Genomic DNA, 23,133 nt, shown 5'->3' on the forward strand with positions numbered 1-23,133 from the left:
GTCAGAGCAGAGGTAAGACAATTCTCCATGGGTTTCTCACATTTCTGCACATCTTACAAACAGAAGCACCGACAGCCCTTTATTCTCAGCTATCTTGCCAAGGATGTTTAGATAGAAAACAGCCTTGTAAGATAATGTCTTCTTCCAGAGGTAAGGGCAAGCATGCTTACCTCCCAAAAGATTCTGGTTCCCTGAACTCTTGTCTTATAACCCACTGTGCGTGCAGGCATCCATCTGGGCCTGTCCACACAGCCCCTGTGTGACTCAGGGTCAAGGAGAACCAAGGCAAATATTCGGATGCCCATGCTGGCTGCAGTGGTTTATGAGTAACCAAGTAAGTAATAGAGTCCTTTGTTTCTGACCCATAAGTCTTCTGTCTTCTACCTGCATCCATGGAAAACGGCAGCTTAACTTGTTGCAAATAGGGCAAAATCTCAGATACTCCAAAGTTCTGCATGGAAAGATTACAGTTCATCTCTCAGAAGACTTACTATAGAATGCATATGAAAAGGTCTATGACTAAATAATCTATTTATTTCAGGTCACTATGCAAACATTTATATATTTTAACATATTGATCTGCTCAATATGTTAAAATATATATGTATGTTTGTGCTCTTTTGTTTTTTACTGATGCATGATTAGAAATTCTTCTTTGTTTCCTTTTTAAAAATGGTATGTATTGCATTGTTTTTTGATAGAAAATAACAATAAAAAAAATGTAGTCTGTGGTCTCACTAGTCAGAAAATCCCTGGTGACATAAAAAATAAATAATAGACATAGGCACACTTGGCTAGAAAATTCAAATAGTACAGAAAACTTTAAAGAACACAGAAGCCACTCTTTCCCCCAGCACCAACTTAACCATTTTTATGGTTTATTAAAATTGTCTGGGCTTCCCTGGTGGCGCAGTGGTTGAGAGTCTGCCTGCCGATGCAAGGGACACGGGTTCCAGCCCTGGTCTGGGAAGATCCCACATGCCGCGGAGCAACTAGGCCTGTGAGCCACAACTACTGAGCCTGAGCGTCTGGAGCCTGTGCTCCGCAACAAGAGAGGCCGCGATAGTGAGAGGCCCGCGCACCGCGATGAAGAGTGGCCCCAGCTCGCCGCAACTGGAGAAAGCCCTCGCACAGAAACGAAGACCCAACACAGCCAAAAATAAATAAATAATTAATTAATTAAAAATGAATATCTGCTTAAAAAAAAATTGTCTTTTACTTCTGCATTTACTGCTTCCCATAAATCCTTTCTTTTCAGATTTTCTGGTAGGAAACTCCACAATCTAAGACAGGGAAGGCATCAGGTTCCTGGTTTAGGCATGGCGGCCACCATCCCTCTGCCATGAGATCCTTCTCATCATTAACAATGTTCTAGGGAAGCTGCAGCTTAGGTTCCAGGCACTGGGGGAAATGTAAGCAAATACTTCCTCCTTCCTGTTCCCAACAGGGAAGTGTGCTGGGCCCACAAGACTCCAGTCCCTGTCACCTGGGGACACCCTCCCCTTTTCTCTTCCAAAAGGGAAAGAGAAAAATATCTACCATGGCCATAGTTCATCTTCTGAAGAGCAGATCAGGAGCTTATTTTTGCTTTAACCATTTAGAAGCAGGATCAACTGAAGTCACTATTGTGAACTGATTACCATTCATTTTTAATTAAAATGTGACATAATAAAAAGCATGCATCTCGTTAACTATATGTCACATTTGCTCAGCTCTAAATTTTGCTACACCATATTCTATTCATGTAATTTCAGTCTTTGAGTTTGTTTCTGCAGTAAAATTTCCACCTACATAAAATTTTACAGAATTGAAGAAACATGTTATGTGTACAGCCAGATCTTTATCATTTCGAAATGTTTATATCCATACTTCAGTATGCTTTGATGATCTCATTTTTAACCTCAGAGTACAGGTTGGACTCTTTAGATATGCAGATTAATCTATGATCTTGTGATTTCAGAGTCACAGGCAATGATGGTATCATTCACCAACCAATTGCTAGTGTCAGGAAGCAGACTTTTCTTCTGCCCTATTAGGTTTAGTAATTAGGGGCCTGCAAATTAAAATGACAAAAGATAGTTTAACAGGAGAAGAAGTTTATTCATATATATGGGAGCTAACAAGAGAAGTAACTATCTCACTAAATGTTTAAAGTTAGAGGTTTATATATCTAACTTAGCAGAGAAAAGGAAAGTGGAAGAAAGGACTTCGATTCTTTTAGAAGAATAAATGAAAGATAAGTAATTTTGTGATTATTTTGTGTCTGCACGTTCAAGGGGTCTTTCCTTCTTCTATGCGAATCTCCCCAGAGAGGGGATTTGTGGTAGGTTTACTCTTGATTTCTCTCCTGGGAGTAGACCTGTCTTGAAGAGGGAATCATAGAAGCCTCATTTCTCAGAAATGTCTGCTTTTAGCCAAATAAGGAAAGCTCTTTCTGCATCTGTTGATTCCCAAATGTTTTGAGCTTAAAATAATCTCCAAACCAACTCTGAGGGTCCAGCTAGGTCTCTAGGCATTCCTCCCTATATGTCCTCACCTGTAATGCTGTGAGGCAGTGCCTACTCTACCTTTTACAGATAAGGAAACTGGCTCAGAAGGACTCAGTTACCTGCCCCCGGTGAACAACTAGCCAGTTTCAGAGCTGGATTATAACAAGGGACATCTGAATCCATAGCCCAGCCTCTTAGCCCTTTGAGACATGATCACTCAAGAGATCTTAGAGGGCTTCCCTGGTGGTGCAGTGGTTAAGAATCCACCTGTCAAGGCAGGGGACACGGGTTCGAGCCCTGGTCCGGGAAGATCCCACATGCCGCAGAGCAACTAAGCCCGTGGGCCACAGCTACTGAGCCTGTGGGCCACAACTACTGAAGCCCACATGCCTAGAGCCCGTGCTCCGCAACAAGAGAAGCCACTGCAATGAGAAGCCCGTGCATTGCAACGAGGAGTAGTCCCCGCTGGGTGCAACTAAAGAAAGCCCATGAGTGGCAACAAAGACCCAACACAGCCAAAAATAAAATAGAACAACAACAACAAACGTTTAAAGAAAATAAGAGAGATCTTAGAGCTCATGTGATCCAACCCTCTTTATGCTATTGCATAAATTTGTTTACCTCACCGTCAATCACTAAATGGAGGGTCTTGGACAATTTTCTCAGCCCATTTGTGTCCCGGTTTTTCCATCTGTAAAATGATTACAGTATTCACTTCAGAAGCATGCTTTGAGGAACAGTGCCAGGCACATAGTAAGTGCTAAGTATCTGCTCTTATTATTTACTTTATAGACATCAACACATTCTTATAAAATATTCCAAGACTAAGTGTACAGAGTAAAACATGTAAATCATCTCTTACCCACCTGCCCACCGTCTTCCCAGGGGTCACCATCAGTGGATGTGTTTCTAGTCCTTTACCATCATAGTCATACATATTTTTAATCTGTGCACTCATGAGCTGTCTTCATGCATTTTAACAGAAATGGAATCATATTTTGCAAATTATTCTCCAACCTCCTGTTTCCATTTAAACCACTCAAGTCTTATAGATCTTTCCATGTCAGAACATCTCAGTGTTGCTCATTCTTTTTTAACAGCTGCATGGTGTTATACTGAATGGACTTAAAATGATGTACCCTTCTGATACTGATAAGCTTCTAGGCAGTTGTGGGGCTTTTGGTTTTGTTATTCTCATGTAGCTAGACAAGCTCTTAGTGATTAGACATGTGGAAAAGCTAAAGAGAGCATGTTGTTCCAGAAAAGTTCACATTAATATACAGCAGAGACTCTTCTCTCATGATCGGCTTCGTGTCTCTCCAGCTCTGATAGATAGTATCATCTAAACAAACATTTGGGTTTTTTTTTTACCCATTTCTAGTGGGGCTGCACTTTTGGTTCCCTAACAACTTGCAGCTTCTGATCTGGGCAGAGTGAAGAACAAAAATAAAGGTGATGGTGGAGCTTGTGCCTAGGATGACACCCACTGGACTGAGATAATGAAACAGCCACTGAATGAGGCACGTTTGACCCTGGGGATGTCAGAGGTTTCTAAGGGAGCTTTTAATGGGCTAGTATCACAGGGTCACTTTTTTTTTTTTTTTTTTTTAATTTTATTTATTATTTATTTATTTATTTATTTATTTATTTATTTATTTTTGGCTGTGCTGGGTCTTCGGTTCGTGCGAGGGCTTTCTCTAGTTGCGGCAAGTGGGGGCCACTCTTCATCGCGGTGCGGGGACCGCTCTTCATCGCGGTGCGCGGGCCTTTCACTATCGCGGCCCCTCCCGTTGCGGGGCACAGGCTCCAGACGCGCAGGCTCAGCAGCTGTGGCTCACGGGCCCAGCTGCTCCGTGGCATGTGGGATCTTCCCAGACCAGGGCTCGAACCCGTGTCTCCTGCATTAGCAGGCAGATTCTCAACCACTGCGCCACCAGGGAAGCCCCACAGGGTCACTTTTTAAAAACAGGTTCTACTTAAGTTGGACTGCATCTTTCTGCATATTTCTTTCTACCATCCTAGTTTCCTTCCAAACCAACGGGATGACAAACCATGCTACAGTAACATGAACATGTCGGTTTACATGAGGGAGTAGGGAGTTTACCCTTATCTGGGGAATTCTGAAATAGAGACTCCTGGAGGCACTATTTCTACCTGAATGTTTTGTACACTGCTAACTAATCACTTCTTAACTGCATGAGAGAGGAGTTTTTCTATGTACCATTTCAAATCAGAATCCGATGGTATTTTACCATTAGGCAACAAAAGATCATCAGTTTCCAAAATTTAGTGAAATTTACAATAATTGAAAAAAAAATTTGTGCTAGCAAAAGTATCCAAGAGAGAAGAATCCAAGCCAGGAGCAAATATATTATCAAATTATTCATGAAATAATAATGATAATGATGTTGTGTGTTTGTGGAGAGCTTCCCATAAATGACGCCCTGAGCCAAGCACTTGGCTTAGATCACCTCACTTAATTGTCTCGACAGCGTAATCACTCTCACCTAAATATGAATTCAATCAGTCTGACTGGTTGAAATGCAAGGAAGAGTTCACTGATGTTCCCTGGTTTATAAAGAAAACTGCTTGTTATTACTTCTCTTCTGGATTATTTCACAGACATTAGATCGAAGTTTCAGAAGAAAATTCCCCATTTTAGTTTAGCAGATCTTCCCATGTTTTTATCATGTCTTAGCTATAAAAATTTCAGAAATGCAAATATATAATATAATATAATATACTCTTTATAAATAAGTAAAAGCAAAGATTTATCTCATTCACAAAAATGCTAAAAAAGCAAGATAGCAGAATTAATGCTTTAAACTTAACACCTGACTACTACAGGCTAGTACAGATGAATAAAGGTCTATAGAAGACAAACTATAGGGACTTCCCTGGTGGGGCAGTGGTTAGGAGTCCGCCTGCCAATGCAGGGGACACGGGTTTGAGCCCTGATCCACGAAGATCCCATGTGCTGCAGAGCAACTAAGCCCGTGCGCCACAACTACTGAGCCTGTGCTCTAGAGCCCGCGAGCTCTGCAACATGAGAAAGCCACCGCAATGAGAAGCCCGCGCACTGCAACGAACAGTAGCCCCCGCTCGCCTCACTATAAAGAAGGACTATATGATGAACAGCATCAAATTTATAATCACTGGGCAAACCATGAGGTACGATTTGAAATACACTAGAAATGGTCAGTGTCTTTCAAAATATCCCTTCTAGTCTTCCCCATAGTGTCTAAGGGGCCACAATGGCATTGAAATATTGATTTACTGTGAATCTCAAACACTTTTCAATCTTAAGAAGTGTCTTTCTGAAATGGAACTACCCTTTGTGGCATTCTTTTTTTAAAAAAATTAATTAGTTAATTATTTTTTAAAATAGATCTTTATTGGAGTATAATTGCTTCACAATACTGTGTTAGTTTCTGTTGTACAACAAAGTGACTCTTTTAAGTCAGGGTCTCTCATCCGTTTATTCATCCAACAATATTACTTGAACCACAATTGCCAGCAGGCGCCCTGTAAGGCTCTGAAGAGGATGGGAGACAGAGGCAGAGCTTTCCTAGGAAAGCTCACATTTTCACCTCCTTTATTCTCACCTGAGAGCAGCTGACACAGAAAGAGCAGGAGAAAATGTTGATGTCTGAGTAGGTAAGAGAGAAAGGACAGAACACTCTCTTTGACCGCCTTGCTATGAGCTGCCATGGGCTGGCTCTGTGGACAGAACATAAAACATGTGGCAAGATTGTGCTGGGGTAAGTGGTTTCTACATGGACTATTTCTAAGACACTGTTATGCTCTTACAATTTCTCAGACACTGTTATGCTCTTACAATTTCTCACTTTCATTGTATAACTGTCTCTGCTCTGAGTACATTTCAGAGAAAAATCTTAGGTGAGCATTCAAGTAAAGCAATGAAAATGTACTGCAGTGTGATCAAGCGGGTATTTTAGCGATTTATAATTATGCCTCTAGCATATAAAATGCTCTACACTTCACAAGTTGGACTTGTTAGGAGGCAGATAAATTCATGAATGTGTGCAGTCTCTATTATATTTCTATCCTGGACTATTTTTCTTAAAGAATTTTATAGCTGCATAGGAGGTGATTTTAAGAAAAATACTTTGACTACTTTTTTCATGTTAAATACTCACTACAAATATTGTAGGAATATTCAAAGATAGAATTCTCCTGTTCACCTCCTGTCTTGAAGAAGCTTTTACTTTGTGTTTTTGAGTGACATAAAGTCTCTTTGACTTTGTGTTTGAAAGTGACATAAGTGTGGTAGGTGTCCTGATACAAGGATGGCATTTACGGTTCCGTGCCTGTCTCTCAAAGGTTCAATGAAGCACAGAGGAGCAGGTGACTTCCTTACTGTTTCTGTGTGGGCTCTGCCTGTCCCATCACTGAGTCTGCCTGTCATCCTCGTGCAGATGGGCAGGCAGTTTACAGGCCCCATGGGGTCTGTGTCCTGGCTTCAATGTTGGACCCATTAGGAGAGCCCTGGGGGACCACATGAGTTGCCCGCAGGGTCCTACCTGAGCTCAGGGCAGCAAAGGGGGAGATTGAGGGCAGTGAGAGCTCTCAGCACCGCTGCCCCTGGGCTCCCTCCCTGGAGGTAGTGATGAATGCCCAGACCTAAGAGCCTTCTGTCCATGTTTGCTGCACATATAAACTTAGTGAGGCAGTGATGAATTTGTGGAGAAAACAATACTTTTTTAAGTCCAAAGAACTAAATTAGAGTTCCTGACCTGTTGTGATTCCAACTTTGTATACATCTCTTAATCTCCATGAACCTCCATTTTTTCTGTGCAAAAGAGAGGTAACAGTGATTGCCCTGACTACCTCCACGATGGAAGATGTATTGGTGTTTTACGTACAATGAAAAACTATACAGGAGTTCCATGGCCGATGGTTTGTAGAATGAGGCAAGGCAGAATAAAAACAGTGACAGAAGGAACAAAAACAGAAAGACGGGGTGTTCTTTTCTTTTAAACAATAATGAATTCACTGAGGAGTCTGAAAAGTTCCAGGAGCTGGGTGCTGCAGAGCCCAGCGGACACCATGGAAACCTCAGCAGGATGTCCAGTGTTTCAGTGTTGCATCACCGTTAACTAATAGGAAGCCAGTTTCCTCTCCCTAACTTTCGGAGAACTAAGGATTGTATATTTTGGAAAATAAGGTTGAAAATGAGAATAAAGAGTGAAGATGATTGGATTGTAAAGTTTTTTTTAAATTTCCTATTTTCCTGCTGCCTCAACACCCAGGGGACCAGGTGCGTGGTTGTGCCCAGGCTGGTTCCTGCCGCAACATTCCCTTTTTGCCCTCCCCGACTGTGACTTAGACATTCCAAGAAACAATGAAATCTCCTCAAGCCTTGTTTCTGCTCCACCCAGACTTGCCCAAGGTCCTCACTCTCTCTCGACTCCCCACCTGCTAGGTGGCTGCTGAATGGTGAGGTGCGCCCTGTCTTCTCCTCTAGGACCTGTGAGTATAATAAACCCTGTAAGTTCTTCTGCAGAAATATTGCAGTGGCCCTTAAAGACCCTACAAGGGGGACTTACTCCCCCATTTACAATGATACTGGCAGCAAATGGAATTTTAATTCCAAATGTATGTAGTTTGGGAAAGCTAGATGATTTCCTATACAGACTATCTAGAAGGTTCTGTTGGCTCCTAGACACCCAATAAGCTATTAGAGAGTCTGCTTCCTGGACCTTGGCTCACAATAGCTCAGTTTCTCAGGCCCCATCTTTATTTTCATTCTCCCCATTTACACTGGCGCTTATGAGTGTCAGCCATGGTTTATGACTAATAAAACCCTATTGTGTAAAATGCACTAGAGTGAGGACCTTGCACAACAGGTGATTTAGGCATAAGAAGCTATCCTTCTGCTATATTCTTTTAAAATACTGAATCATTTTTTAAAACATGAATTACAAGCTGTCAGGGATGTCAGTCATGTACACGCAGATATGCAACTAAAACTGTGCAGGTGTAGCCCTCAGATTGTTTAGTGCTTACAATTTATTTTTGAAAGACATTTTGTGCTAAGTGAATGTAATCTAACATATAATTTTGGTATGTTTTACGAAAGGGACAATCATACTTCTCATTATTATCATTTAATTAATACGAAAAGAGTTAGTTTGGCTTTTGCTCAATTTTGAATGTGATTTTTAAATCTCATTTTATTAATTTAGATGAACTATAGAACTATGGGGGCTTCCCTGGTGGCGCAGTGGTTGAGAATCTGCCTGCCAATGCAGGGGACACGGGTTCGAGCCCTGGTCCGGGAAGATCCCACATGCCGCGGAGCAACTGGGCCCGTGAGCCACAACTACTGAGCCTGCGCGTATGGAGCCTGTGCTCCGCAACAAGAGAGGCCGTGATAGTGAAAGGCCCATGCACCGTGATGAAGAGTGGCCCCCGCTTGCCGCAACTAGAGAAAGCCCTTGCACAGAAATGAAAACCCAACACAGCCATAAATAAATAAATAAATAAATAAATAAATAAATAATAAAATTAAAAAAAAAAAAAGAACTATGGTATATCAGAGTATCAGCAATTCAGAAATCCTCAATGCAGCTTAACTTTCAACCTGTTCCAAGAGGATTTAAGGGCATCATAATGTCCCAGGGCTGTAAAAATTTGCTTGTGGATGTAGTAACCATACGCTTATCTCACATACAACTTTTCAGTCTTAGAATTAATGGTTTTTGTGAATTAAAAATTATTCTGCAAAAATTAGCATAACTGTCCTTGCCTTTAAGCATCACTCTGGTGAGCTGGTATTAGGAATAATGAGAAGAAACTTGTATCAACCCTGCCCCCCACCACTGGTTAAACTACAATATGCTCTATACACCGTGAATCACTTCTTTTAAGAAAGTTATCTTATGAGATGGCAGCTGCTTATACCTGGAAATGTAGAAAATACTTCACTCACAACGTTTACGGAGACTAACTGATGAGGAAACACCCAAGGCAGAGACAAATGAGACGGAGCTGTGCGCTCAGGGATGCACGGGCTGGCATGCAGGAACCGAAACTAGCACCAAGTGGCCCCTGGCCTGACGTGATTCTGCAGGGAATTGCAGCAGATACGTTTGCTGGGAAATCAGGCAACGCTCAAGGAGGAGGAGGCTGCAGATTTGTAATTTAATAACGAGGAATTTAAACTGTTGCCACAAGAGGAGGGGCATTTCTGGTAGAGCAAACCTCCATGCAGAGGCCTGGACTTGGAAGAAGGCGGTACACTCTCCGGACAAGCAGGATGCTGGGCGGAACTTGGCTGAAGTTTAGGAAACAGGATGGTGAGAAGAGTCTGGGGAGTCAGGTCAGGGCCATTCTGTGAGGGGCCCTGAGTGTGAGAGTAAGGAAGGGAGACCGCAGTCCCCAGGCAAGGGGGTGCCCAGGGAGGCACGGGGGAGAGGGGGGAATATGCCCACCTTCTCTGGGGGAAGATGCCTCCCCCCTCCCCAGGCCCCACAGGGGTGGGAGGCGAGGCTGGGGGATTTGCTTCAGAACACAGACGGGAATCTATTGTTATAGACTGTATCTGAAATGAAGAAAATTAGGAATCAGTAAGGAGTTAAAATAGAGATCATTTCATTTGGAATTAGACAAATCCTTAAAAGGTGCTACATACACATGGAAGTTCATTTATCTTCTGGTGCAGAGTCAGGTTTTGGTTTTAGTTTTGTTTGTTTTCCCTTTTTTCTAACCAGCCGCAATGAAATCAGGGCTGGGGTAGAGTTCTCAGTAGCAGTGACTGCATTCCGGAGGGAGGGGCAGTGAGCAGGGTCTCACCTCCTCGCCTGGATGCAGCTCACCGAGCTCTCAGGGAGGAGGGCGAGCTCCCTGCCGTCTTCCGCGGTCCCGAGCCCTCGTCCTTCTCCAGCCTGAGGTCAGAGAGGTGAGCGGTCCCTCCTTCCTCAAGGGCACAGCCCTGCCTTCCCCTCCTCAGGAGTGTCTCCTGGGATGAGCCCTGGGTGTGGGGCCCTGAGAGGCTGCCCCCGGCAGCTCCCTGCAGTACTAAGGGCTCCTCCCAGCGTTTGCCAGCAGCTTCCGTGCTGCTGCTTGTTAGGGCCGCTGGGCTGGGAGGACGTGACCCACAGAAATGTGTCATTTAGTGAATCCACAAAGTGGCATCACTCAGCCCGGGTTGTTAGGATCACATCCAGATGGCCCTCAGGAAACATCTGATAGAAATTGGATGTGTAGGTCACCTGAAATGCACCTAGAGAGAGGAGATCCTGGGGCAGGGAAGGGCTTAGGGGACGGCAGAGCCAATGATAGCCAGACACAGGATAAGATAAGGCCTGGCTGGGTCAACAGGGAGACATTAGATGAAGTCATTAAGGGAGCTCAGGGTCAGGTCTGGTTTCTAACTGTGATACTAATTTTTTATCAAATCAAATCCTGGCCATGTACTTCCTATGTGGAGTGAAGGCTGCCTTAGAAACTGGCATGTTTTTATATCTACAGTACTTCTCTCACTTCCTGAACAAGTATTGGCCTGGGAGCACGTCAGTACCCTTTATTTTTGTGGGGTGTCCAGGCATGCAGTGTTCCATTTCCAGCAGCATTGGGAGAGACTGACACCACCCTCAGCAGAGGGAGCAGAGCTGTGTTTGAGGGGAAGCATCTCCAGTTATACAAGGTCAATTGGTTCTCTGTAAAAAGTGACAGTGTCCACGTGCAGTCCTAAGGGCCCTTTTATCCATCACACGTGACAGGTTGGCAGAGTAAAGACTCTTTTCTTCCAGCAGTGACGAGAATATGTTCCTGTTTTGATTTAAGTACATAACCAGAAACAGACTAAAAAGGCATTATAGAAACTATAGAAATGAGTCAAAGATCTACAACAACCAAGCAAACGCACCATCAAAAAAATGTCACATTTAAAAGGGTAGGAAACCTGTGGCATTTTTTAGTCACTTTTTAGTGCAGCTTGAGGAAAGTGGCAGCCAGATCCCCAGCCCCCTTTTGCAAACCTGAGAGAGAGCAGACTGATCTGCAATGTTCTAACCTGTCTGTGGGCTGCCTAAGGATTGGTCTTTTGACACCTAACTCCGAGTTCAGACAAACAAAAATGGCTCAGATCTCAGAATAAGGGAGCCATGGGAAGCAGCGGGTATGATTTGTAAAAACGGTTGCAAAGGTAACTATAGACCCACAGACACCAAGGACAAGAGATTACTGATTGAGGAGTACAATAGGACAGCTAAGGCCCCAAGAGTAAGCAAGAGTGAGACTCTTAGAAAAGCAAGACATTTAAAAGCAGATGTATAAATAGGAGAACTGGGGGGAAAAAACACACGCACTGGTCCAGAGACAACACAGGTCTGAAAAGACCCTAAGACATCACATTAGGCTGATTACAAAGGTCTTCCCCTGTGTAGAGCAAGTATAAGAAGACTGGGAGAGGTGGCTGTTTTTTTTTTTTTTTTTTTTTTTTTTTTGAGGTGGCTGTTTTTAAAAATGCCCAGTTTTCAACAAAAGATCACCAGGCATACAAAGAAACAGTAAAACTAGGCTCATTCAAAGGAACAAAATAAATATCTAGACACCATACCTCAAGAAACAGGTTTTGGACTTACTGGAAAAAGATTTTAGAACAACTATCTCATGTATGCTCAAAACGTTAAAGGAATACACCAACAAAGAACTAAAGGAAATCAAGAAAACAATGAAATGAAAATGAAAATGAAAGCACAACTTACCAAAACTCATGGGATGCAGGGAAAGCAGTACTTAGAGGAAAATGTAATGTAAAAGCTTACATTGAAAAAGAAGAAACATATCACCATCAGCCACCTACCCTTACACCTTAAGGGACTAGAAAAAGAAGAACAAATTAAATTGAAAGCTCAAAGAAGGAAGGAAATAATAAAGATTAGAGCAGAGATAAACAAAGAGAGACTAGAAAAACAATAGAAAAAATCCATGAAACCAAGAGTCGGTTCTCTGAAAATCAACAAAATTGACAAATCTTTAGCTAGATTGACTAAGGAAAATAAAAAAAAGAAGACCCAAATAATTGAAATCAGAAATAAAGACAAAGACATGGCTACATATTTAACAGAAATAAAAGGATTATAAGAGATTACTATGAACTGTACACTAAAAAACTGGATAATCCAGGTGAAATGGATGAATTCCTAGAAACACATAACTTACCAAAACTAAATAAAAAAGAAACAGAAAATCTGAATAGACCTAGTAAGGAGGTTTAATTGGTAACCAAAAGTTTCCTGGCAAAGAAAAGCCTTGGACCAGATGACTTCATGGATGAATTCTACCAAATATTTAGAAGAACTAAGAAGAACCAACACCAATCCTCTCAAACTCTTACAAAACTTAAAGGAGAAGGAACACTCTCTAACTCATTCTGAGGCCAGCATTTCTCTGATACCAAAGCCACATAGACACTACAAGAAAAGACAACTGTAGACCAACATGCCTTATAAACAATGATGCAAAAATCCTCAACAAAATACTGGTAAATCAAATTTAGCAGCATATTAAAAGGATTATGCACCATGACCAAGTGGGATTTATTTCTGGAATGCAAGGGTGGTTCAATATATAGAAAACCAGCCATGTCATATACAGTATTCATGAAATGAAGAGGAAAAGCACAGGATCATCTCAACTGATACAGAAAGAGCACTTGACAAAAGTCAGCACACTTACATGATAAAAGCACTCAAGAGACTAAGAATAGAAGAAACTACCTCCACATAATAAAAAGCCATATATGAAAAACCCACGCTGAACATGATAATTTTTGGTGAAGGTTGAAAGCTTTTCCTCTAAGATCAGGAACAAGACAAGGATGCTAGATTTTGTCACTTCTGTTCAACATAATACTGGAAGTCCTAGCCAGAGAAATTAGGCATGAAAGACATCCAAATTGTAAAGTAAGAAGTAAAATTATCTCTGCAGACAACATGATTTTATATGTAGAAAACCCTAAAGATCCACCCCCCCCCCCAAAATTGTTAGAACTAATCAGGGAACAATGTTTCGGGATACAAAATCAATACACAAAAATCAGTTGCAATTCAATACACTAGTAAGGAACAATCCAAAAATAAAATTAAGAAAGCAATTCCATTTACAACATTATCAAAAAGAATAAAATACTTTGGAATAAGCTTAGTCAAGGAGGCAAAAGACTTGTACTCTGAAAACTACAAAACATTGCTAAAAGAAATTAAAGACACAAATAAATGGAAAACCATTCTGTGTTCATGGATTAGAAAACTTAATATTTTTAAGATGTCAATGTTTCACAAAGTGATCTACAAATCATTTTCAACAAGGGTACCATGTATTCAGAAAGGACAGTCTTTTCAACAATTGGTGCTGGGAAAATTGGATATTCACATGTAAAGGAATAAAATTGGACCCTTACCTTACACCATATACAAAAATGAACTCAAAATGGATCAAAGTCCTAAACATAAGACCTAAAACTATAAAACACTTAGAAGAAAACATAGTATAAAAATTTCATCACGAGGGCTTCCCTGGTGGCGCTAGTGGTTGAGAATCCGCCTGCCAATGCAGCGGACACGGGTTCGAGCCCTGGTCTGGGAAGATCCCACATGCTGCGGAGCAACTGGGCCCGTGAGCCACAACTACTGAGCCTGCGCGTCTGGAGCCTGTGCTCTGCAACAAGAGAGGCCGCGATAGTGAGAGGCCCGCGCACCGCGATGGGGAGTGGCCCCCGCTTGCCACAACTGGAGAAAGCCCTCGCACAGAAACAAAAGCCCTCGCACAGAAACGAAGACCCAACACAGCCAAAAATAAATAAATAAAAGATTAAGCTAAATTGTTACATTAAAAAAAAAAAAATTCATCACATTGGATTTGGCAATGATTTCTTGGATATGAAACCAAAAGTACAGACAACATAAGCCAAAATAGATAACAACATAACATATAGCTATAAATGCTTACATTGAAAAAGAAGAGGGCTTCCCTGGTGGCGCAGTGGTTGAGAGTCTGCCTGCTGATGCAGGGGACGCGGGTTTGAGCCCTGGTCTGGGGGGATCCCGCATGCCGCGGAGCGGCTGGGCCCGTGAGCCACGGCTGCTGAGCCTGCGCGTCTGGAGCCTGTGCCCCGCGGCGGGAGGGGCCGCGATAGTGAGAGGCCCGCGCACCGCGATGAAGAGCGGTCCCCGCACCGCGATGAAGAGTGGCCCCCGCTTGCCGCAGCTGGAGAAGGCCCTCGCACGAACCGGGGACCCAACACAGCCAAAAATAAATAAATAAAGTAGCTATAAAAAAAAAAAAAAAAAGAAGAAATATCAAAACATAACAACAGAATTTAAAACTTGGATACATCAAAGAACATTATCAACAGAGTGAAAAAGGCAACCAATGGAACAACAGAAAATATTTGCAAATCATATATATGATAAGGGGTTCATATCCAGAATATATAAAGAACTTTGTACATCTCAACAACAAAAAAATCAATCTGATTTTAAAATGCACAAAGTACTGCAATAAACATTTATCTAAAGAAGATACACAAATGCCCAATAAGCACAGAAAAAGATGTTTGTTAGGGAAATACAAATCAAAACCATAGTAAGATACTACTTCACTCCCTTTAGATTGGCTATTTTTTTTTTTTTAATGGAAAATAAGATGTGTCGGCAAGGATATATAGGAAACTTCGTGCACTGCTGGTAGGAATGTAAAACAGTGCAGCCACTTGCAAGACCGTTATGGCAGGTCTTCAAAAAATTAAAAATAGAATTACCATATGATCCAGCAATTTCACTTCTGGGTATATATCCAAAAAAGTTGAAAGAAGGGGGCTTCCCTGGTGGCGCAGTGGTTGAGAATCTGCCTGCCAATGCAGGGGACACGGGTTCGAGCCCTGGTCTGGGAAGATCCCACATGCCACGGAGCAACTGGGCCCGTGAGCCACAATTGCTGAGCCTGTGCGTCTGGAGCCTGTGCTCCGCAACAAGAGAGGCTGCGATGGTGAGAGGCCCACGCACCGCGATGAAGAGTGGTCCCCACTTGCCGCAACTAGAGAAAGCCCTCGCATAGAAACGAAGACTCAACACAGTCATAAATAAATAAATAAAAGACCGTGAATTTCTAAAAAAAAAAATTAAAAAAATAAAAAATAAAAAAAAGAGACCATTTAAAAAAAAAAAAAAGTTGAAAGAAGGGTCTCAAGGAGATATCTGTACACTCATGTTCACAGCAACATTATCCACCATAGCCAAAAGGTGGAAACAATCCAAATATCTACCAACAGATGAATGGATTAAAAAAATCTGGGATATACATACAGTGGAATATTATTCAGCCTTAAAATGAAGGAAATTCTGACACATGCCACAGAATGGATGACCCTTGAAAACATTAAGTGAAATAAGCTAGTTACAAAAGAACAAAAATTATATGATTCCACTTATATGAGGTATCTATTCAAATTTATAAAGCCAGTAAAATGGTGATTGCCAGCGCCTGGAGAAAGAAAGGAAATGGGGAGTTAGTTTTTAATGGGTAGCAAGTTTCAGTTTGGGACGATGAAAGAAGTTCTGATGGATGCACTTGGAGGGCATTGTGCTGAATGAAAGAAGTCAGACAGAGAAAGACAAACACTGTATGATATTACTTACACGTGGAATCGAAAACCTATAACAAACTAGTGAATATAACAAAAAAGAAGCAGACTCACAGATATAGAGAACAAACTAGTGGTTACCGGGGGGAGGGGGGCAAAAAAAGGGGGGGGGGAGTGGGAGGTACAAGCTATTGGGTGTAAGAGAGGCTGCAAGGATGCATTGTACGACACGAAGAATATAGCCAATATTTTGTAATCACTGAAAATGGAGTGTAACCTTTAACAATTGTATAAAAAATATACACAGTAAATATTAGTTGTTTTACCTCTCAAAAAAATTCTGAAGATGAATAGTGGGGTGATAGTGACACAACAATGTGAGTGTACTTAATGCCACTTAAAATACTTAAACGGGTAAATTATATGTTATGCATATTTTACCACAAGAAAAATTTAAACAAAGTAAAAGTGCATTTTCATTTAGGTGAAATGTTAGCAATGAGACCCAGACTGATACAATGAGAAACAGAAAGTTTCCTGCCTATGAACTCCCTGTGGTAATGGGAAACTCTACTCGTCCCAGCCACTGCTGCAGATTTCCTGGGCACTCTGGGTGGGTGCCACCACGCCCACCCTCAATTTCATGTCAGTGACACAAAGCCCATTGCGACTGTACCTTGTTTGGTGTCACGCGGTGGCAGGACAGGACAGAATTTCTCAGTTCTTACCAGGGAATATAGTCATCATCAACTTCACACAGTGAGAGTCTCAAATTGCCCACAATCTTATCTAGCTCTTGCCAGCGGGAACACCTTTCTTATCTTAAGGTAATGAACTCTGAATCATTAATACAAATCTAGAGCTGAACGACGGAAAGTTACACACCCATGATTCAATCAAGATAAACGCTGAGAGGCCACGTGCTCCCACCCCCTGTGATTTGGATGCTTATATTACCCAGCTATGATGAGCGAGCCAGTTCTGACTGAAACTGCTTCCCACTGAAAACGGGTAGCGGAAAGTCTCCCAGGAGATTGTCTGTTAGGCAGCTTCCCCACTGTTTCTTGGGGAACACAGTGCGGTAAACAGATCATCTCAGGGGGCTGTCAAATAGACAAAACAGGAGTGAAGGTAACAAAATCAGCCCTTAGCAAATAACGTAAACTGGCATTAAGAAGAAGAAAATGGTGATTGAAAGAAAAGTGTTACTTGAAAGTAATAAAGCCAAAATCAGGAGAAAAAAGCAGAAAGCAAAACCAAAGTAAGTGTAAATGAGAAAATACATTAAAATGAAATTTGAAAATGACCTAACAACTTTCTAATAGAGAGAAGTGAATCCAGTCAAGCTCTTCAGGCTCCAACCTGGAGGCAGGTAAAGTGAGGTGTGAACAATCAAGGCCACTTGCTTCTGTTCTGCAGGTGACAGCTGAGCTAGGACCCTTACCTGTGCACCTCTCCCCTGCATCCTCCTTTCATCCTTTCTCCCCTTCCCTGGTTGATTCTTGGCCTAAGGTAGTTCTTGAGGACCAGGCATTGGGTTCAGATCGATTTAGGGAATAATATACATCTTGATGCATCTTGAGGGCTTCCTATGACTGAGGAAAGGACCAGTAAAGGACAAAGACTCAGGAAAAACTGATGCTCAGAGAGGTTGTGTCCAGATAAGAGGGCAGAAAAGCAAAGCCTGGCCTGGAACTGCTCTGCCTCTCATTTCCCTGAACCAAGACGCCCCAGGTCCTGAGCTGAGCAAGTCCACACCCCTTTATGAAGCAGGGAATGCGTTTTGTCCAACGCTGAACTCCTCATCGCTGGCTTCCAAACCTGGCAGGAACATCTGTGTCTATTCTACATCTCACTCCCAGTAGGGAGACAGAATTCACAAAGGCACCAAACAATCCAGCATCTTTGTTTCTATGTGGAACCTTGAGCAAAGATGGCAGATCCCTAAGAACAGAGCCACAGCCTGGGCTGGGACAACAGCAAAACCACAGCACATAGGTGTCCATTCAGGATCCTGAGGTCAGCAGTTCTCCAGGTCTTTTCTGACCACTGCCCTTGGGTGCACCCTCACCTCCTAAACCCAGCCCTAAGGTGACCCAGACTTGCCTCTGCCCCACCAAGAACACGATTGCGTTGTAAAGTCTTCCTCCCTCTCATCCTCTCTTTCTTCTGTGTGCTCTGGGAATCTATCTCACTGCACGTAATTAATAATAATAATAATAAACAGGAAAATAAAGGGCTACTTCAATCATACCATAGAATATTCCAGAGTAACACAGAAATTGACCATTGTGTAACTCTGAGCCTCAGTTTCTTCGTCTGTAAAATGAAGACACTCATGGAGAAAGATTAAATGATATGATGCACCTGAAATGCTTAAAACCATGCCTGGCTCACAATAAACACTCAGTAAATGTCAGACACCAACCACGGTTCTTCATCTTGACACAAACTCCAGCCTCCCTTTCTAGATGCCACTCCTTGTAGTACTCAGGGGTGTTGTTTGCTCATTTTCTCACATTCCATTTGCCATGGTGTCCAGAGCATTTCTTATCAATTTCTCATCAATTCCAGATTAATCTTCTTCTTCCCTTACAAAAAGTGGGCACAACAAACAAAATGAGAAAGTGCCTCTTTTCCTTTACGATAAGCATCGTTTGACTATAGCCACCTCTGTCCTTCCAGGCCACTGTCATGTTCACGTTGAGATATATTGGAGTTCTTACTCCGGAACCTGTGAATGTGAACTTATTTGGAAATCTGGTCTTTGCAGAAGTCATCAAGTTAAGATGAGGTCATGACAGTGGACCCTAATCCAATATGACCTGGGTCCTTACAAGAAGAGAAGAGACATGCACAGAGGGAAGATGAAATAAAGACACAGAGGGAGAACACCCCATGACAGTGGAGGCAGAGATTGGAGTGATGATCTACAAGCCAAAGAACTCCAAGAATTACTGACAACATCATAAACTAAGAGAATGACCTGGAAGAGATTCTCCCGAGACCCTTGCCCTGCCCATGCCCTGCCAAGACACTGATTTTGGACTTCCAGCCTCCAGAATTATGAGAGAATAAATTTCTGTTGTTTTAAGCCCCTCAATTTCCAGTACTTTGTTACAGCAGCCCTAGGAAACTAATACAGGGAGAGATTTAATTCCTTTCAGTTTAAAGGTGCCCTGTACTGTTTGACAGGGGAGGGTTTTCAAAAGACCCTGGATATCACAGTCAGGTTCCTGTAATAAGTGACTCATGTATTTATTATTTATTTAATCTAAGGATAGAAAACTTATTGGCGATGTAATTCACTGACCATTTCACTTATTATTACTTGGGTATATATGGATGAAAAAGTGTTGCCACAGTCATTTTGCATTCCATTCTGACGATATTTTTTGGTAACTCTCAAATTTTCTTCCAATATGTAGGAGCTTTTCCTATGTCTGAATTTTCCATCAGTGGGAACTTTAGCTAATAAAGCATTTGCTGCAGCATACACAAGAGCTCCCCAGGGATCTCTTTCCACTGCTCAAGTGATTTTTCTCTTCTCTCTCTTCTAAAAAAGAAGGATACTGAATCATTAAAATGTTCAAAGCTCTGAGAGGAAGATAAGCCATTCAGGTTGAATGATTAAGAACATTAAAAAACACAAAAGAGAAGACAGGAGTTCAAATCCAAATAAACTTTATTTGTCTAATGCACATCAAACATTATTTATTTTGAACTTCTCTCCCTTGGCCATAGCTGTAGTGTGAGGCTAAGTTCTGGTATTTCCACCACCTGCCCTTCTTCTTTCTTATGCACAGCTCCTTCTAGAAAAATGCCCTGACCTTCGACTCTTCTTCAAAACTGCTCTTCCTTAGCTCTTAACTGATCCCTCCTCAAGGACAAAGTGAAAGGTAGAGTATGCCAATAAAATAAGCAGAGGTTTTCAAGCATACCACAGGGTAATTGGGAAAATGACTGGAAGATGAGTCATGTGCTTCAGGTCCGGAGCTCACCCTATAGGTATTTAGGGTGCATGGCAGACAGATGCACTCCTGTCCATGCATCCAAACCAATGTAATATAATCTCAGAGACAGCTTATCCTTTTATTATTTTTTTATTTTTTTTAAATTGAACTGATTGATTTTATCCTTTTTTTAAAAAATAAATTTATTTATTTATTTTTGGCTGTGTTGGGTCTTCGTTTCTGTGCGAGGGCTCTCTCCAGTTGCGGTGAGCTGGGGCCACTCTTCATCGCGGTACGTGGGCCTCTCACCATTGCGGAGCACAGGCTCCAGACGCACAGGCTCAGCAGTTGTGGCTCACGGGCCCAGTTGCTCCGCAGCATGTGGGATCCTCCCAGACCAGGGCTCGAACCCGTGTCCCCTGCATTGGCAGGCAGATTCTCAACCACTGCGCCACCAGGGAAGCCCTAGCTTACACTTATATATGCCAGAAGAAAGCCACCTCACCATAAAACTCTTAGAAGAGAACATAGGCAAAACATTCTCTGACGGAAATAGTACCAATGTTTTCTTAGGTCAGTGTCCCAAGGCAATAGAAATAAAAGCAAAAATAAACAAATGGGACCTAATCAAACACACAAGCTTTTGTACAGTAAAGGAAACTGTAAACAAAATGAAAAGACAACATACGGACTGGGACAAAATATTTGCAAATGATGCCACCAACAAGGGCTTGATTTCCAAAATATACAAACAGCTCATACAACTCAATAACAACAACAACAACAAAACCCAATTGAAAAATGGGCAGAAAACCTAAATAGACATTTCTCCAAAGAAGACAAACAAATGGCCAACATGCACATGAAAAGATGTTCAACACTGCTAATTGTTAGAGAAATGCAAATCAAAACTACAATGAGGTACCACCTCACACCAGTCAGAATGGCCATCATTAAAAAGTCGACAAATAACAAATTCTGGAGAGGGTATGGAGAACAGGGAACCCTCCTACGCTGTTGCTGGGAATGTAAACTGGTGCAGCCACTCTGGAAAACAGTATGGAGGTTCCTCAAAAAACTAAAAATAGAGTTGCCATATGATCCTGCAATCCCCCTCCTGGGCATATGTCAAGAGAAAACTATAATTAGAAAAGATACATGCACCCCAATTTCATTACAGCACTATTTACAATAGTCAAGACATGGAAACAACCTAAATGTCTATCGACAGATGAATGGATAAAGAAGACGTGGTACACATATGCAATGGAATACTACTCAGCCATAAAAAGCATGAAATAATGCCATTTGCAGCAACACAGATGGACCTAGAGATTATCATATTAAGTGAAGTAAGTCAGATAGAGAAAAAGAAATATCAGATGCTATCACTTCTATGTGGAATCTAAAATACAACACAAATGAATTTATCTAGGAAACAGAAACAGACTCACAGACATAGAGAACAGACTTGAAGTTGCCAAGAGTGAGGAGGGCTGGGGGAGAGATGGATTGGGAGTTTGGGATTAGCAGATGCAAACTGTTATATATAGAATGGATAGACAACAAGGTCCTACTGTATAGCACAGGGAACTATATTCAATATCCTGTGATAAAACATAATGGAAAAGAATATGAAAAAGAATGTGTATATATACATAACTGAATCACTTTGCTGCATGGCAGAAATGAACACAACATTGTAAATCAACTCTATTTCAATAAAATTAATTTTTAAAAAAGAAGAAAGTCACCCAAAAAGGTTTTTCTTAACTTGAAATAGTACTTACTCTTATCTATATCATCTAAAAGCCTGTATTAGGAATATATTCACTGTGGAAATGACTTAGAATCTACTTACATGAAGGAAACTTAAGTCTAAATCCCAATGTGAGCTGAAAATCTCAAGTAAGTAATGAGCATATTTTTATATTTTTTATGTTTAATAAAAAGGCCATATAAATGGTTTGACTTCTAACAGTTAGTACACAGATCTTATATTTGACATAATTTAGGTCGAGTGTATAATCTGGGAAACAAGATCAGCACAAAAGCACCATGAAAGAGAAAAGACGATAACTGAAAGCATTCCAAACACCAGCACAGAGAGACTGAGCGTCGTAGAGTTCATGGTCATCCAGAAAGACACCTGAGAAATGGCACCATTTTGGAAGCTGTTCACGTGGCAGAGACACGGCTTAGTGAACACTGCCTGGGTTTCCCATGAACCTCCCTATGCGCTACAGGTAATGCAAAGGGTCCAGGACGGATGATGCTGCAGGCAGTGGGCTGCCTTAGAGGATCAAGCACCACGCTCGGGGGATTCACTGCTCTTGTAATGAGAAGATGCAGACCTGCTCCTTGCCTGGGGGAGGCTGGCCTCTCATCTCTCAGGACTGCTGTTTCTCTAGCACACCCTGAGAATGGCCTGGATAAAATGCAGCTAGAGCCTTCACTCTTAGCCTATCTAGAAAGAGCACACAAGCACTCAGGGTCCATGTGGATTGCACCTCCCCACATATCTTGAGGCTATTTCAGTGGGTAAGGGAACCAAATAAAAACACTATTTAGGGGAGGATGCAGAGAAATTGGAACCCTTGTGGAAATGCAAAATGGTGCAGCCACTATAAAAAACAATATGAAGGTTCCTCAAAAAAAGTAAAAATAGAATTAGCATAATAAGCTCCAGCAATTCCTCTGCCGGGTACATGTCCAAAACAACTGAAATCTGGATCTTGAAGGGATATTTGTATACCCATGTTTATCACAGCATTATTCGCAATAGCCAACAGGTGCAAACAACCCAATTGCCCGTAAATGGATGAATAGATCTCTTAGTCCATTCAAGTTGATATAACAAAATACCACAGACTGGGTGGTTTACAAACAATAGAAATTTATTGCTCACAGTTCTAGAGGCTGACAGTCTGAGGTCAGGGTGCCAGTAAGTTTGGGTGAGGGCCCTCTTCTGGGTCTCAGACTTTTTTTTTTTTAAACTTTATTTTATTTATTTATTTATTTATGGCCGTGTTGGGTCTTCGTTTTTGTGCGAGGGCTTTCTCTAGTTGCGGCAATTGGG

General features: G+C 41.8%; 1 protein-coding gene across 8 annotated transcripts in view; it reads right to left on the minus strand.

The window, feature by feature from the left end:
- The window catches only part of LOC130708380 (contactin-associated protein like 5-4-like), a 218,851-nt gene that overhangs the window by 13,050 nt on the left and 182,668 nt on the right, over positions 1-23,133 (minus strand). For 6 of the 8 annotated variants that reach the window (XR_009008597.1, XM_057548253.1, XM_057548249.1 and 3 more), the window contains 2 exons: positions 14,469-14,788; positions 3,116-3,180 (listed from right to left, as the gene is read on the minus strand). The exons of 1 other annotated variant lie outside the window; for it this stretch is intronic. Coding sequence is in view for 5 of the 7 variants with exons in the window: in XM_057548253.1 (XP_057404236.1) it covers positions 3,116-3,180; positions 14,469-14,788 (385 nt within the window). In the remaining 2 variants the exon portion in view is untranslated. Of the gene's footprint in view, positions 1-3,110; positions 3,181-14,468; positions 14,789-23,133 lie in introns of all 8 variants that reach the window. One more of the 8 variants, XR_009008596.1, reaches the window with a different exon arrangement.

The sequence above is a fragment of the Balaenoptera acutorostrata genome, chromosome 6, assembly GCF_949987535.1.
Source record: "Balaenoptera acutorostrata chromosome 6, mBalAcu1.1, whole genome shotgun sequence".
NCBI lineage: Eukaryota > Metazoa > Chordata > Mammalia > Artiodactyla > Balaenopteridae > Balaenoptera > Balaenoptera acutorostrata.